Here is a 17,862-nt window from a genome sequence, read left to right as displayed (position 1 = left end):
AAAAAAATAGAATTCATTAATACCTCTAAGGATCCTTGCTAGGTAGTTTCACTGACTTTGTAACTTTATCTCCTGTTACTTAGATCTTTACTGAACTAAGCAAGCTAGATTAAAAAAAAAATAACTATTCCAGATCTAGAAGTATTTACTGTGGAAATACCCTTGTTCCCAGACAGCATGCTATATGTACATATAGTGCTAGGTGCAGTGCTTAGACCCTTCCACGAGACTTAGTGAAAAAAGCAAAGGAAAACAATGATCCTGACTGTGCTTTGTGAGATGCAGCCTCTGGTAGTATGCAACGAGAAGCACAGATCCCTGTGCAGGGACACAGAATCAGGCTGGTCAGCATTCTGGATGCAGCTGCTCCACTTTCTATGAATAACATTGTACAAAGAGGAGTGACTGCTCTCTCTACTACATGGTCTGACTTTTCACTGCAAAATGTCTGGACAAGGACATAATTGGATGCTTTGCACAGTTCAGTTTCTGTATAGCACTCTGTATGTATCTCCATATGTAAAATAATCATCTTAAACTACATAACTCTTAACTTTAGACAATGTCTTAGCAGATCTTTGGAAAGGAATGGTACTATGCTGAACAGATGTCATATCAGACTGTCTTCTACACAGACACTGAATTTTTAACATTTACCTTGAAGAAAATATGAACAACTGACCCTAAGTTTGCATATGACTGACAGCTGTTAAAACAGCTGCTCTGCTGCTTCTTGCTTAAGGAAGACTCCCTAAAAATATTTACTGTAGACATCTCATCTTCAGGGCAGTGATTTTTCAACTTTGAAAGGTCAATCATTGATTCACATCAGCAGGTTTTGTTCTGTTCTTCCTTATTCCCTGACAACCCCTGAAACACATTTAGTATCAGCAGCTGTGAGATGTGAGGCCTTCTGTGTAACTATTTGCTTGCAGAGTGTCGGAGTGTTTTGTTGGCAGCAGTGTAAGACTGTCAAGGAAATGTTGCTGCAGTATTTGGTTTTTAAACTTTTTTAAAGTAAATGGAAAGGTGTCATGGAAAGCCTGACCTGTAGTAAATGATATAATCATACTCAGTCTATTAATTTCTTCTTATAAAATAATGCTTCTTGGTCAGCATACTTCATATACACAAAGTCACTCCTAAGAGAGCTACCATTTCTGCTTCCAGATTCCCTTAACATTCATCCTGACAAAACGTGATTCTTCTCCTAGCTTTCCTGGCATTGGTGATTGGCCAAGACAATGGGAATTTCATTAGGCACAGGAACTTATTAAAATTAAGGCTCTATTAAAATTCATTTGAGTTTATATTTGTAACGTCTGAAGAACATGACCACATTAACTTTACTTGAGGTGTCTAACTCATTTAAAATAAACTGACAATTTGCTTCTCTTTATTTGCAAAGCAATGTTTATTGTTTTGATACTTGTTTACTGAACATCCCTGAATTATTCTCTATCCTGGGTTTTGCAGATTGGACTAACAACTATACAGTGTTTGTGATCAACCCTGGACTTTTTTGCTGGAATACAATTGCCTTTAGTGATATCTATTTTTAATCATAGATATTCTGGGTTAGAAATTAACAGATATCTGTGTATGGACAACACAGATGCTAAGGGGTTTCACTGAAGAAAAAATAGACAAAGAATTTTCAGAAGTTCATGGGAGTTTCTGTTACTGCTGTTTTCAGCACTTCACACACTGTGCTTAGAATACATTAAGCTTTCAGGTCAGAGTCTCATGCAGTGGAAACTGGCACAGCTCTACTTGTTGGCATGACATCCTTTCATTGCTTTCAGCAGAGATGCAATAATTCATACCAGACAAGGCTGTAGTCATCGGTTTCTGAGTGTCAGTTCTGCAATCTCTTGCAAGAATATGAAATGATATGAATGGGTGTCCCTTCTCACCTGCACTTCTTTTCTAGTAGTTCTCCCAATCTAGTCTTCTGACCCTGGCTCTCAACTTAAATTACTCAAAATCTAACTGGATTGTATTGACTTTCATATCTCTGGATGAGCTTCTTAGTTTAACTGCTTATAAATTGAGAAATATGTGAGCCAGAAGCTATTGAACACGGAATGCAGAACTGCCCATTATCCCCTCAATCACAAGCACTTTTCAAGGTAAATCTGTACTTAAAATATCACTTCATTGACTGATAGTACTTGTTTATTATACAACAGTTACAAACTCTCTAATAATGTGGTGTTTCATTCTCAGCAAATAATCTTCCAAATTACCACTCAGGAGTAGTTTTACTGCAAGTGACACACTGTCATCACTCTGCCTTCACAATTACAGGCCTGGTTAAACAGCAGTCTTTAAACAACAACAAATATCCAGGCTGAGGTGGTTCCCAGAATTAGGAAGAGAGTGCAGTCAGGTATGCACTTACTGCAACTATGTATATTGATGTACAAGACGTACAAGCAACTATGTTTTCTGCGTGAAATGGAGGCACTGCTGGAAATGGACCTTTTAAGGCCTAAATATCTGACTGAATTGTAGCTTTGCTTTAAGTTCAAGAATTAAAACAGTATCTTTATCCCTTTCTGCATGAATCACTTAAACCCAGCAAAACTCACACAACCTCACATGAACTTTATGTTTTGTACTGTTTTGCCACTCCTATTCATCTGTCTTCTCTTTCCTTTACTCTCACTGTACTCCTTTTTCCTTTCCTCTCACCGTACCCCTCACTGCCAGTTCACCTCATCACCAATTTTCCCTTTTCCCTTTATCACCACACTAAAGGGAGGCTGCTTTCTCATCCCCCCACCAAAGCTATCTCCAGTAATGTCTTTGGCCAAGAACAAGTGTGAGCTGTTGTGCTTTTACCTCTGAGCTGTTCTAACACAATTAAAGCAACACCATAGTGTAGTAGGATCTTATTTTAACTACTGTTGTAAACTATTTTACCATGTTCCATTTACTATGTTAGCTATTTAAATAGTTGCAGAAGTCAGTTTTATTCATCTGTTCTAAGAAGCAGCAGCATTGCACAACAGAAGAGGCTGGATATGGCAGACTGACACTGAAAGTCCCTTCCAATTGATCAATCAGCACACCAAAGTTACCAAAACCACCTTATGGCCTTGCTTGACACACATCTACTAACTGCTTAGTGTCCACAGTGGCTACCAGAAGTGCTCAGGTGTGACAGGGATGTTGTGGCTGACGAGTCTGGGGAGTTATGCCAACATACTGTATGTTGCTATACAGATGGGAGTAGTGACGACAGTGCTTATTTTGGACAGTGTCCTGGTTGCCAGCTGGAGTTAAACCATGACAGACAGATAACGACTAAAGGCAGAAATAGAAGGATGTGGTGCTCAGGAAGTAATATACTGCCAGCAGAATCAGGGGAAGATGAGCAGCTTAGGAAGTGGTGCTGTTCAGATGCTACTGCTTCGAAAAACAAAGAAGTTCCTGACAGAATCTGTAATTATCTGGCCAATGTTTCCTAAAGAAATCATTCTTAATAAAGATCAAGTAATAGCAATTCATCCCTTAAAGTAATGAGAACACATTGCAACATGGAAGTTGCTCTGCTAAGTGGTTGCTATTGTATTTCCTGAAGTGTCCAGGCTTCTGGGGACCAGGAAGAAACATAGCTACCATGGGAAGCACTCTCTGAAGACAGGAGAACAGTACAAAACATATCTAATAACAGGTAGAAATTTTTCAAGTGCTTTCTGTCTTTTCCGGCCAAGCAAATACGCTGCTGTGAGAAATGCTCTTTCATGAGTAGTATCAGAGGACTAAGGAAATGGACAGACTGCTTAACCACATGAGAGATTGCATCAGTTTCACTATTTGTCGAACAGTACTACAAATAAACAGTTATAAAGTGCTCTAAGACACTTGCAGGGATGAATTATGAATATGGTAACGTTAATTACAGTAGACATATGGAGTGGACTGCTGAAAGGTTCGGGACTCTGAATCACAGAAGTCTTACCATCAGTAATCCTGATGTCTATTTAAAATGGAACTGAAGCACCGCAAGGAACATTCTTTCTCATCATTTCATTGCAATATTTGGGCATATTCCTTTGCAATTTTCTATTGCTTTTAATCACATGATGTTCTCACTATTGTCTGCAAAAAATGGAGTGTGGACTTTTAATGTCACACGGAAAGTTCCCTTTCTGTGGATTTCCATGATTTTATTCTTATATAAAACATGCTAAAAGAAAACAGTACCTGTACATACAAGTCTGAAACTATTACTTTATGTTAAAACACTTCATCTAAGCCATTTCCGATGCAAAAATGAAATGGCTTCAGATGTTTCTGGTGAAGATCCAGAAACACCTGAAAGAGAGCAATGGGGGAAAAAAAAAAGGAAGTGATTCAATTTAGAAGAGCAGTAACTAAGGACAGCAACTTAAACTGTGTATGAGGGAGTGGTTCCTGGTATCCAGATAACACTAATGCTGATCTAGATGCAACTTTGCAAAGCCCTCCATGGTGGCAGCTCCAACACCATAAATGTTATAGATGCAAAACCCTCAGTCATACAAGCAGTCCTGGAGCAGGGGCCTAATCTTTTTGACTAATCTATTTTGATAAGGACTGTCAGGTGGGCAAAGTAACTTCCTTTATATAGCATTTCACCATTACTTAGAATAAAATTATCATCTTGCCAATATCTTTTGTGGTTATTGGCAGGTTCACTAAGATGAAAAGGAATAGTTATTCAAGTATTTCCAAGATACTATAGGTACAGCTCTGCTTCAGCAAGAGATGCACTATGTGCAATGGAAATCTACAGTTATGCTGAATAATATTTGTTAGTGCTTTGCCTATCAATATCATAATCCTTAACCCACAGAAAGTCTGCTCCTCCTTTAAAGAAAGTTCTCACGCAGTAATGGGATCTTGCTCATGTGTGGGCCTTTCTGGGGGTCCTTTTAACAGTTACAAAATTAAATATATTTTAATGAGAGGAGATACAAAATGGTAATTATGAAAGGAAAAGGATCTTATCAAGAAAAGTTTCCCCTGCCTCTTTCCCCGGTGTTTATTTATTTATTTATTTGCTTCTATCTCATCTATATAAAACGTCAGCTGACATTCAAAAGTGTTTTTTGATCTGCTGAATACTGAACTGTACCAACTGAAGTGACTTTTGTTATTGTTATCTCTTAACTATAATTAAAGTTTCTAATTGGAATTTACAATTGTGCCTGTAGTGTGTTATCACAGATGACATGCCAGAAGAGAATTATGGTGCCCTCCTGGGAGATGAAGAAAAATGGCTGTGGCTCCCAAGTGAATCACACAGTTCCTCAGTGAATACCGAGGACTAGCTTCAAAATCTCCTGGAGGCAAACAGTGGTTACCACATAATTACGTGACAAATAAGCCACAACCCTTGTAGTGAGTGAGTGAGTCTGATGGATGAGATTTTCAGATATTTTTGTCTTCATCGTTCATAATTTACTCAAGCATGATGCCACCAGTGATCAACTTGAAAGGGCCTCAGCAAAAGAAGCCAGCACAGAACACAGTTGCAGCATGTGTAACTTGTCAAGGAAATACAGAATCATAGCTGTGTTTCACCAAACTCATGTTTCCAGTCACTAGGATCCAGAGGTACAGAGGATAAGACTACATTGTTGATCTGATTTCCAAGGTATTAGGATTCATTTGCTGATTAGTCAAATCATGTAACTGGCAATTCCATGGGTAAAACCACATTCCATAAATCAAGTGGAGCATAACAAAGTCCTTTTGAGAAAGCAAATATGAAAGGTAGTCAAAGAAAAAAATTATTCAAACGGGTGGATTTTTCATGTTCTCAAATCACTCCCACAAACACATCCATATTCTTTATGTCATTTTTGTTTATGTTACTTTTCAGGGTTAGATAATCTGCACATCTGTCTTTGACAAGCCTGTTCTAGACCACATAACATTACTTTTACTGTCGAGATCTGCCTAGAAACACTTTCAGCTATGCCTATATACTTTGCCACTTGGGGAGACACAATATCTTAGCCCTCTTGTTTGCTAGGTCAATAAATACAGGTGTTGTGTAAGAAGATGGAAAGTTTTTGGTAATTTGAGTCTTTGGCACATACTAAAGTAACAGGACAACAGCAGAAAAGGGGAAAAAAAGAGGAGCTTTAGAAGAAGTGGTTTCACAAGAGCAATATTTGGAATTTGACACAGTTATGTGGTGTGAAGAAGATGGCTGTATATTCAGATTTGTGAAAATAAGACAGAAAATGTATCAAGTAAAACAGATAATGCTTTGGATAACATATATATAAACTATGAGTATACATATGTATGTATGTAATAGGTTTTAAAATGCACTGCTTCATTCATACAACATGCCCAGTTAAAGATCAGAAATGAAAGCGTTTGTATCAGCAAATCTGGGTCAGTGCTGACTCTCACATTCCTTAAATTCTTTCAAAATGAATATACACACTTCATTGTCAAAGCACTAATATAACAGTGATTCTCAGTTTACAGCACAAATCATAGAATCATAGAATGGTAAGGGTTGGAAGGGACCTTTAGAGGTCATCTAGTCCAACCCTCCAATAGAAATAATGTTCTAGCTTTCTGTAAAAGTGCTACTAAACAGCTTATGGAGGTATTGTTGCAGGAAAACAATGACAAGCACAAGACAGTCCCTCAAGCACAGTCTAAGAGCAGCAGCAATATCAGAGACCATGAGATAAACTAACCTGTGGCGTCATTCCATGGCAGATATACATGATTGGGATATTCTCCGTGTCTGGCCCTTGATCGAGGCACAAATCACTTTTCAGGGAATTCTGCAGCTAAAATAAACAGAAATAAAGAGAAATCAAGTAAGTCTTACATAAGAAAAAGATGGTGTGATTACTTTCCTTATTTGAAACAGGATCGTATGTAGTTGAACAAAGATGCAAAATTAAAAATACTTGTTGCAGTGAAGATACCAAAGAGAAAGCACCTGGACTAAATCTTTCCTTGTAGGTAATCTAAGGCTACTGACTTCAAAAATGTTGCACAGGGTTTCAGGGAGAGTAGATTTTAAAAAGCTTTCAGAAACAGCAATAGTTTTTTATATATATTTTTAAAATATTAAGTTTAAGGGGCCTCTGATACACACTATGGTCAAAAGAGAGCAGCTAGCTGAGCAGTATGGATGGAGTTTCAAACATATGAAAAAGCCCTGTAATTAAACAGCTTTTCAGAATCACTCAAGAGAGTCTTGTGATTTCTGGAAATGATTAAAAAAAAAAAATCCTTTCTGATGACACTTGGACACTTCTGGCCAATTGGTATGCACTGGCTCTTCTGTGCACTCTTCTGGGCTAACCCACGCACAGACTGAGCTACGAACAGACTGCAAAGTACTTGGCCCTGCTCATCACAAAGCCCTATATATTACCTGTGCAATGCTGAGACAGAATTTTCTGAAAGTGAAGTGCTAAATTAATGAGCACAGATAGCTGCAAGGTCTTTTTAGAGTGTGAGGCCAAAGATGTGAATTGCATATCCATGGGCACGTATAAAGGTGTAAAAACAGTTCCGAGAAGATGAGAGAATTGTCTGAGGGAGGAAGGGAAAAGGTGATGTGGTTTGCCACCACCTGTGATTAACTGAACAGTCCTATGAGCTGTCTACAGGGACCTCCCCTGAGGAAAACAAATTGATATGCTTTGGAAGAAAACCTAGAAGTGCACTAGTCTGTAAGAAGTGTGGACAAGCCAGAGACTGAAACCATGCAGTGAATAAAATCAAAACCATGAACTCATTTCTACAAGATTTCCAACTCCAAATCTAACTCTAAAGTCAGTAATAGGACAAATCTCAACATTATAAAGAAAATATTCACGAGGTATCAAAACTAGCCTTGTTCTTAGCTGCAGGCCTTGAGAATTCAATAAAGTTTCCTCTCTCAAAGCTTTGTATTTCTCAGTCAAAAACATAACCACAGCCATGACTCTGTCATCGGATGTTAGGCACTGCTCTCTATCTAAACCAATGATAAATACCAGCCTTATTAATTCATGCCGGGATCCATTATTACCTTTGGCTTTTCAAAACTATAGGCCAAAGCATAAACTAGATGTGAATGACCCAACTATGTTCCTAACTCTTAGAAAACAGGAGACTTGGGATTCACAAAATAAATATGGGTGGTGACAAAGTAGATGCCTATATCCTACCTCTCACCCCTATTCAGATAACTTTCGTAATTCCTTGGTATTTTTTTAAACTAACGATCATGCTACAGTAGCAATATATCTTCTACAAAAAATGTGGAAGTTGGTGAATGGAAGCACTTAGAGAATCCGCAAGCAGTTGACTTGGTTTGAAATATCACACCTTTCTCCATTAGAAGGCATGCAAGAGAACAGGAGAGCAGATAAGAAGGAAGATTAGAGATCCCAGCAATTCCTCTACTAAAAAGACTGAGGCACTTTATCTTTTTGTTTCATAGACCATTACTTCCTAAAGCAGTAAAAGCTGTGTATTTCATAAACACTCTACCCATACAGATATGTTGCCATAGCTGTCTTTTGTCAAAGTACAAATAATTAAATAAAGTCTGCTGCTCACAGTTACTTTTATACTGCAGACAAAAGACTGCAGCATGTGTGATATTTTGCAGTACCTAAATATGCATGTTCTGGTGACCAGTGAGTTCAGTATTTCTGTAACACACTCTTCTGATTCTTTTTGGTTTGTATATTGCCAGCAAGGAACCTTCAAAGGCTGATAAAAAAAGTCTCAGCAGAATATAAAGTCATAGGTGCCTGTTCACTGATTGTCATTTTGACTTACACGAGGTGGAGTTAATCCTGAGACTACACAAGTACTTTCCCTATTCCACTCAGGTGACTTTTTTTTTTTATCTAGTAGCAATTCTACGTGCAATCAAAGATTTTTTTAGACGGAGGTATCTGCCAGAACCATGCACCTATTAGCTGCTATGTCTCCTCCTCAGGAAGCTCTGCTTCTGATTAGGTCATGGTATCACTGAGGGCAATTCCACACAGTCTATGGAAGAAGCTCCTTGCACAAAGGTGGGATTTTGATGTTGTTAAGAACTATTTTGGAAGGTAACCATTATCTTACACACTGAACAGTGATGTTTTTTCATCTCTTTTTTGATTGTGTGAAAAGACAGCATAATTTTAATTGATCATCAAAGGGGTCATGGAACTTTGTGTGGAACACAACAATTTCATTTGCCAAAACAGAGCAACTGCTGTATGGTCCCCATACTGGCAAACTGCATGACTCAGACATGCAGTAACAAGTGATAGGACAAGAGGAAACGGCCTCAAGTTGCACCAGAGGAGGTTTAGATTAGAGACTGGAAAGAACTTGACTGAAAGGGTTGTAAAACACTAGAACAGGCTGCCCAGAGAGGTAGTGGAGTCACTACCTCTGGAGATATTTAAAAGATATGTAGATCAGGTGCTGAGGGACAAGTTAATGGTGGGCTTGGCAGTGTGAGGTTAGTGGGTGGACTTGATGGTCTCTTAAATGTCTTTTCCAACCAGAAAGATTCTGTGATTCTATGTTCTTATATTTTCTGAGACTTCTGTTCATAGGAATAAATTTTTGTGAATATGATATTGGACAGAGAATGTGAAAAGAGTGTCCTAGCTCTACTAGCTTATTATGGGCCCATATTAACTTACAGTGCTCACCTTCCATGCCACACATACCTACACCTGTTTAGTGTTGATTTCTAGGGACAAGATTTGTCTCTTCTTTAATTAGGACAATACAACTCAAGCCTGGTATCAACATAGAGAAGGGTACTCTACACAAGTGATGATGATCATGATCCCAAAATACAGGAATTTGAGGTTCTAAATTAAGATCTTGCTACAATATTAATAAGCCTGCAGATGAAATACTGAGCCCATTTTGTTAATTCACCTGCTGCCACAAACCTTCCATCTGGCATCTCCAATGTGTCTAAAAAAACCTGCCTTCCATATCACTGACTGGAATTCAAGCCATGAAAAAAACAAACCAAAAAAATCAGGAGGAACATAATATTCAGAATACCTCAGCATAAACAACAGCAGAGCAGCTGTCTCTGTCAACTAACCAGTCTAACAAATTTTTAAACTAGTGACCTCAAGTTTATCCAGTTCTTCTATTTAGAGTCAGATATTGTCTGGATTGATTACTTCCACTATTACACCTTTCTCCCCCACCTTTTTAAAATGGAAAACATAAACAAAGTCCTTACCACTCCATAGGCAATAGTATCTGAATACATTCTCATCTCTGGATACACACTGACAAGATACCACCTAAAGGTCTTGCACTGGAGCTTTTTCCTCAGGGCTTTTCTCTCAGAAATATCTCCAATATCAATTCCAGAGTCCTGCACATAAAACAAAGGACACAAAAGCAGAAAAGACATCAGTGATATACTTTCCTGTAAACTAATCATCCAGAGTCTCCCTCTTTGCAAAGATGATTATGACCTACAAAAATTATCAGTTTCTGGTTGCAAAATGAATCTGTTATGCACACACACATTGTAAGTGCCCCAGTTAAACATGATACAGGTCACCATGCTGAGGTCTCTTTCAAAGTCTGCTTTGGTCAATGGAACCACTCTTATGGTTGAATATCTCCAATGCTGTATTCTCTGATTTTCTGGCACTTTCCAAATCTAGAAGTAAGTCAAAAGCCACCTGGACGAGCTCCTGTGTGACCTACTCTAGGTGGTCCTGCTCTGGCAGCGGGGTTGGACTAGACGACCTTTGAGGTTCCTTTCAACCCTTAAGATTCTGTGGTTCTGTGAAGTAGCAAGATGCCCTAGAACCAACCTTATTGCTAGTGTCCCACTGTGGCCTAATCATTAGTGTATGACACTTTCTGGACATTTCAGAAGTATGGGTTTACTGCTTCACTGCAAGAAGCAGCAGCTCTGCTCGCCTTTCTGAAATGTCACTTATAACATTGCTCTTGTAAAAAGAGAAGTTGCTATTTTTGTTAAAAGCAATTGCAGAGTATTCTCTCCCATAACTTTTATTTCTGGCATTTCTGGCTAATCTCATTTCTACTTATCGTAAGAGCAGATTATAAAGCATGAGTTTCATAAAGTTCCTGTATATAAAAATCCATAATTTATCACATGAAAATCACACAGTAGAAATTTTGAGAGAGGGATGTAAGTGCAACTCCGCAGCTGCTATTTGACAGGAAATGAAATGAGACATTTTACTCCACACTGTGCTCTACCACTTCTGCCTCAGAACAAAACACAGGCTAAATAAATTTTCATAGGGAAATCCTGTAATCTGTCTACTTAAGCAACAGCCTTTACTGGGCCACAGATGCCCCAAAGATTTTGTCAGCCACCAGATATAATGTAAAAATAACATTGGAAGCACTGAATTTTTTTCTTCGTTATGCATCAAAAAGATATCTTTATATGTATCTAGGTTTCTGAGCTGTTGAAGCAACTACTGTTTCTTACATCCCAAAGCACTGAATTAATGTTTATCTGGCACATAAAAAGTATACTTTATTATGGAAACATTTTCTAACTACAGTAAAATTGACTTGCATATTAGCAAAGTTTACTAAGAAGAAGGAAACCTGACGTCTGGCATTAACAGGCATAACTCAAGTTAATCCTTAAAAATGATGACTCCCCTCCCCTCAAGCCATACATCACTCTCAAAACTTTATGTGGAACTATTCCTTAAGTGATCATTACTCCCTCACTTTTTTAGCAAGGGATTAGATAAGAGGAACATGCTGTTAGGTGCTGTAAGACAACCCACTGATCCCAGAGACAAATCCCACTCGTGCATCATTCTGCTGCACTTGCCAGTGTATATGCCACTTGGTGTGAAGGTAAAAGGAGGATGCCAGCACAGAAACATTCCATTTAAAGTACTAACAAGGCTTCCTGGGATCAGGTACTAAATTGGTCCAGCGCATCCCAACTCCTTTCTCATGCAGCCCTGCAGGCACCAACACTTTTTTCCTCATAGGTTATTGTATAAGGTAAGAAAGAGCATCTGAGGCCTTGGTAATCACATCCTCCCATGTGGCTGGAGAAGGAAAATAGCTCACATGTAGCATACTGGCTTTATCACCAGCAATAACTCAGTGTGTTCCCCAAAGCTGAAAACACGATGGAGGAAAAAAAATCCCAACCCAAAACCATAGGGGAGGACACATGGAGAGTACAGCTCTTGCTTCTGGGACTTGAAAAATCTTTCCTTTGGGTTTTAAGTGCTTTCCTGGATTTTATTTATCTAAGCAGTTACAATGTAGGAATCACCATGGTATCGGAGATTCCCATTTGAAGTCCTCAGTACTTCAGAGTCATCTACAGGGATCCCAACAGGGCAGTCAAAACACAGTGCCAAATTAATCTATCTCATTATTATTATTATTACTATTATTACTATTATCTCTCAAAGACTAAAACCTTTGGAAACATCTGACTATGGGCCTTCTCTCAGAGATCCTGGAAATCTTCCATGGAAAAAACAGGTCCTGTGGTTAACATTTTGGAATAACATATTTCATGGAAAAATCCTGACTGTTATGACTGAATACATTTCTATGACCTACACAGTCCATTATCAGTGCACTACTTCATCAGCTTTCAGACAGAAGATTATTCCTGTAGTTATCCACTTGTGTGACAGTATTTAGCCTTGGTGTCTGTCTGTCCTCTGCATGTCTGTCTCAATGATGTCTTGACATCTTTTTGTCTAAGCTGAAGCTAGGTTTGATTTGAAAATTATTCCTCTCTTTTAATTCAGCTTTAATTTAATCTTGAGGCAAGCCAAGGCAAATCAGAAATAGTGCCAACCAGTCTGATATCTAAATTTTATCCCAGCTTCTCTTATCTACTATCTCTTTGCCTACTGGAAGTCTGACAAGTGTCTCAGAACCTTTAATTTTTGGGTTGCTTCTTTACACTGAATACTCCCTCTTTCTACTGATGTTTCTATATGAACCAAAAACTGCATTGTTCTTAACCTTTTGATGTATAAAAGAGGACTCTCACTTATCAGGTAGGTTTTCCTTATACTGTCTTATTCAATCACAGTGCTTGGGAACGTAACTTTGTATTGTATTTTCCTCTTTCTATTAAATGTACAGAAGCTGTCCTTAAACACACAGTTGTTTGTTTCGTACTGCTCTAGAACTAGTTCAGTACTTGGAAAGTTTAGCATGGGAAAGAAGAAGAAAGTCCCAGCTCTTCAGAGCTCTTCCCCGGATTCTTGGCACCAGGCATCACACAGTGAACACAAAGATGCTTAGAACTGTGTCAGATTATACAACTGATTTGGGATACTTGAGCATGTGTCAGGTTGTCAGAACAAAACAGAGCCCCAACACTCTTATAATTCCTTCCCTATTCTCCACGTGGCAAAAGATGGAAGCTGGGTGAACAGCACTTGAATGAACACAGCTGTAAGTCACAGACTCCATCTGACAAGAAAACCTTTTATGGTCACAAAGGTGCCATACTGACTCTGAGCATCCTGGAGCAATTACTAGGTAACGAGTAGATTCAAGCTTTATAGGCCTGTTACAACTGTGAAAACTAAGCTGTTTCCCAGTATATTTTAAATAAGTACGTGGGCATGTGTGTGTTGATTTGGTTTTCTGCAGTGGTGAGAAATACAAATGAGGGTTCTTTGTGCTACGTGTTCCATATATGCACATAGTAATAGATTTCTCCCAACGACAGAGGCATCTCATTACATTGCAGGAGAGGTTACAACTATTAAAAGCTGATTTAGCGCTTGCCATTTCCAGCATTTAAGTCTGTACTGTGGTTTGACAGCAGTAGCCTTTGTGAAGATGAAGAGAGAATATAATCTGCATTGCAATTTATTCAAGCAGTTCAGTGCAATGATTAGTACATTTCTGGTGGGAAAATGACTGGATATTGAAGTAGTAAGAAAACTTGTTATTCCTCTTAAAAACTACACAGAAAATAAGCTTTGGCAGTACAAGACCTACTGTGCCAACACCTTGATGCATTTTGTGACCTGAAGAAATTAGTTCAATCCACATACTGCATTTATTTTTCCTTTATCTAATAATGTTTCCTTTCCTTAGTAAATGAGCTTTAAAATTTATTGTAACGACCTTATTTTGTTCAGATCTATCAGCACACTCAAGACTGTGTTATTACTCATTACATTTCCATTTAACAAGTAATAATAACAACTGCATCTTATCTTTGTGGTCTTTATGAATGGGATTTCCAAATTGCATTCAAATCTCAACTTTGCATAAGATTAAGTGCCACTGCCGTGATATCTAGACGAATATTAGGACAAAAATGTATGATACTGCATATCCTAGTTAGAAAAAGAGATTTTACTGAAGAAATAAAACAAATTGCTCAAGTTCATTTATTAAGTCTAGAATATCTGCCTTCCCTGTAATAATAAGAGCTGTGCACTGTAACTCAAAACTCAGATTCAATTACAGTCTCTAGGTGAAAACAACCTATCCTACACAGATAGAGTAGATATAGTCAAGGTTTCTCAGAACCCTATAGCTCTAAAGAGTTCATAGGTTAAATACCACTGACTGCGGAAATGAAGAACAACTAAAACAAGACGTCAAACTGAACTCTCTGGTTAGCCAGCTGACATGACCTTTGCAATACAGTGGAGCAACCATTGCTCGTCTACGGAGAAGAAATCTGGACAAGCAGGACAAAAGGGAGTTGCAGCTCATTCTGCAATATGCCACAAGATCTAACAGCCATCGTTACTCTGATATGAAATTTCTCGAGAGTAATTGATGAATTGATAAGTGTTAAAACCCCTTTGCCCCTTGGCAGAACTCCTCTCACAAATTTAGTCGAATTATATTCCTCTGTGATGGCAAATAAGAGACTCAAATTCAATATAAGGTGTTTAATACAGATTTGATGCTTCTTTCTTCCACATTTCTGCAGCTACTAGATTAAAATCTCCATGAAGAGTCATCAGTGATGATGATGAACTTGACAAGAAATTCATTTTTTAAGAACCTGAAGACGAATGATTCTAGAATAAAACACGTCTACGCCTGTATTTTTTAGGTAACTGTATACGTACAGGCGTATCTTATGCCTGTATGTAAGACATAAATATATACATACATGTACACAAATAAAACTCTAACACAGAAATAAAAATTCAGAATAGGAACTTAAAAAAATCTAAAGTCAAAGCTTGTAAATATTCATCTTTGTGACTCACTTCCTGGGGTATGTTCCATGCCATGTAGACATGGCTCTTGAATTCATCCATCCAGACCTCAGCCACCCTTAGCGCATTTCTCCGGACGTGTGCAGTTAGATCTTCTGTGTATGGTTTATGTGCTCTTTCAATGTGGGCAATCCTGGAGCAAGGCAGAACCTCAACACTCCCTCCACATTGCCATACCTAGGAGGAAAAAAGACATTCTGCTAGTGAGAGCTCCCTACACCACTGCTGTCCTTTAGTAAATACACTAAAATTATTTTACTTCTATGCTTGTCATTGTAACAAAGGAGAATAATTACTCAAGACTTATTTGACTATCCTGAGGTTCTTTTAGACAGATGTGAAAGAAGACAGTTACAATCTCACCTTAGCATGAATTATTACTACTACTTAACCTTACTGCAGAATTATTACATTGCCAGTAGCCTCTCATCACAATCTTTCCGGAATTTAGCTATTCTCAGGATTACTAATAAAATTATTGATGGCATTGAAAGAATAGCATCTGGGTCTAGGCATTTCTCCAAGGTTGTGCATGGTCTACCTCAATGTATACACACAGTATTCAAAATCTCTAACTAGGCAGCTTCAAGTAAAAGGGAAATTAAGCCAATCAGCTTTTTCAGATCACAAAAGTTTCAGGTTCTAGGAAGATTAGGAATATAAATGTATATTATGCTTTGCTTTAAACATAGCCTAGAAAATCACAGAATCATTTTGGCTGGAAAAGACCTTCAAAGTCATTGAGTCCAATCATCAACCTAACACTGTCAGGTTCATAAGAATTGGGTTTATTTCTTTTGAGGAGAGACAAAGACTAACACTCCCTAATGAAAATGTTCTACGAACAACTTCAACACACATTATCTGACATATATATATGTAAAAACTACAATACATTTATAATACAGGTTACTGTACCTGCTCAAATGTCTTTCAGTTTTGCCCACAACTGCAGCTGAGCAAATGTCCATAATGTTAATTATAAGTATTGCATTAATTTCTGATTTACTTTCTGCTTTCAACAAAAAAGAAAATCACTTTGGCAGCCTTAACAGTCATTTAAGTAAAAAATAAATTAGCATATTAAATTACATGAAATATATTTTATTCAATATTTAACACGTGAATTAGTTTACATAACAGCTCTTTTTTTCCTGTGTACTAGGTAAACTTCCTACTAGGATTAAGGCAGCCCATGCCTAAGGATGTTATCCAGGTGAAAATCCAGAAGTGCTTGAACTGTTTGACCCTGCTGAACAAGTATTTCAGTGACCCAGAGGCAGGTGTACTCACTGAGAAGTGACAGACTTTGCCTTATGATACTGCTAGCAGAGATTCCTGAAGTCTGGTATTCCATATCAAGAGAGCAAAACTGAGAGTAAAGGAACTCTTTCTTCGTACAGCTCATCCAGGAGAGAGTATATTCTGGTCTTCTTCCTCCTGGCCAGGAATGTAGGCTGGCAGAACACCATGTTCTGGTGCTGATCTCAGACCCCTTAGGTCCATCCATCCTATATGCATATGCTCTGCTAAGGAGGCACTTTGTTCGGTCATTCTTTTTATATATTTAGACATCTGGCTTGAATACAACATTTAGGCATTTGGCAGCTCCTGAGACCAGAAAATGTGGCATGGATTCAGAATGTTTACAAAGCCTATTCTGAACTGGTGCCTAATTGCATTCAGCATATGCTGGGAGAAGAGATAGAGCCTTGGTTTTCAGAGCTCTCTGATGAGCTATCCTGTGAACCTACTGCACAGTTAAGAAGGGAGCTGAAAAGACTTCAGCATGTGTCCATGTCCAGAACTTGGAAAACTGTAAAAGTAAATAAACATGAACACTACCAATAGCAGGGCAAAACTGGAAGAATCATAAATATTTAAAAATAAATGAGCAATTGATCTGGCACGAGAACAAACAATCTAGAAACAAAATGTATGTCCTGTCTTTCTAAATACATAAAGTGGTTAATTCAGTTTAACAATCTAACAAAAAACAATAGTTTGTCAAACCTTTAGTTCCAAATGGTTCAGTTACATTTCCTAACACAGATTAAACATGAAGTGTCATCAGGCTTTGCTCACACAATACCTGCCTTCAGTCCAAGCCATTTCTCAGGAGAGCATTGACACCCAGCTATAAATTGTTTCAGTTACTCACTGTACACTGTTTAAATTAGTATCATTAAAGACAAGGAAGATGTAGAGATGGTTATAACTTAGCCTAGGAGAAGACAAATCACTTTCCACATGCGCTGCCTACTCTGCCTCGTCTTTGCTCATTTTAACTAGGGATGGCCTTGATCCAAGTCCAACGTGTCAACACCAAATCTTTTGTGGGATTTTCAGTTAAATTTGAATGCCACCTTGACAACAAGCTGAGCCAAAAGTTCACAGTCTCTAATAACCTGAATTTCCAAGTACATTTCTAGGATCTGAAAATCTGAAGAGCAGACTCACCTATAATTTTAGTACTGATTCAGTAATCAGTAAAATCTAATTTGACTTTATAATGAAGTCATATGTTTTTGCAAAAAAAACACCTTGAAGTAACAAAGTCTATAATATAGTTTGTAAATAACAATTACCCACACTACCTGAATAAACACCAATTAAT

At 38.0% G+C, this 17,862-nt stretch overlaps 1 protein-coding gene across 2 annotated transcripts in view; it reads right to left on the bottom strand.

Annotated features, from left to right (window-relative positions):
• Nucleotides 1–17,862, bottom strand: part of GALNT18 (polypeptide N-acetylgalactosaminyltransferase 18) — a 224,753-nt gene that overhangs the window by 31,149 nt on the left and 175,742 nt on the right. For both annotated transcript variants that reach the window (XM_062000181.1, XM_062000180.1), the window contains exons 8-10: nucleotides 15,237–15,422; nucleotides 10,238–10,375; nucleotides 6,717–6,812 (exon numbers count right to left, since the gene is read on the bottom strand). In XM_062000181.1, the coding sequence (XP_061856165.1) occupies nucleotides 6,717–6,812; nucleotides 10,238–10,375; nucleotides 15,237–15,422 (420 nt within the window). The remainder of the gene's footprint in view (nucleotides 1–6,716; nucleotides 6,813–10,237; nucleotides 10,376–15,236; nucleotides 15,423–17,862) is intronic.

This window comes from Colius striatus, chromosome 7 (assembly GCF_028858725.1).
Source record: "Colius striatus isolate bColStr4 chromosome 7, bColStr4.1.hap1, whole genome shotgun sequence".
NCBI classification, from domain to species: Eukaryota; Metazoa; Chordata; class Aves; order Coliiformes; family Coliidae; genus Colius; species Colius striatus.
The sequence above is the reverse complement of the archived record's forward strand: the minus strand, read 5'-3'. Positions and strand labels throughout refer to the sequence as shown.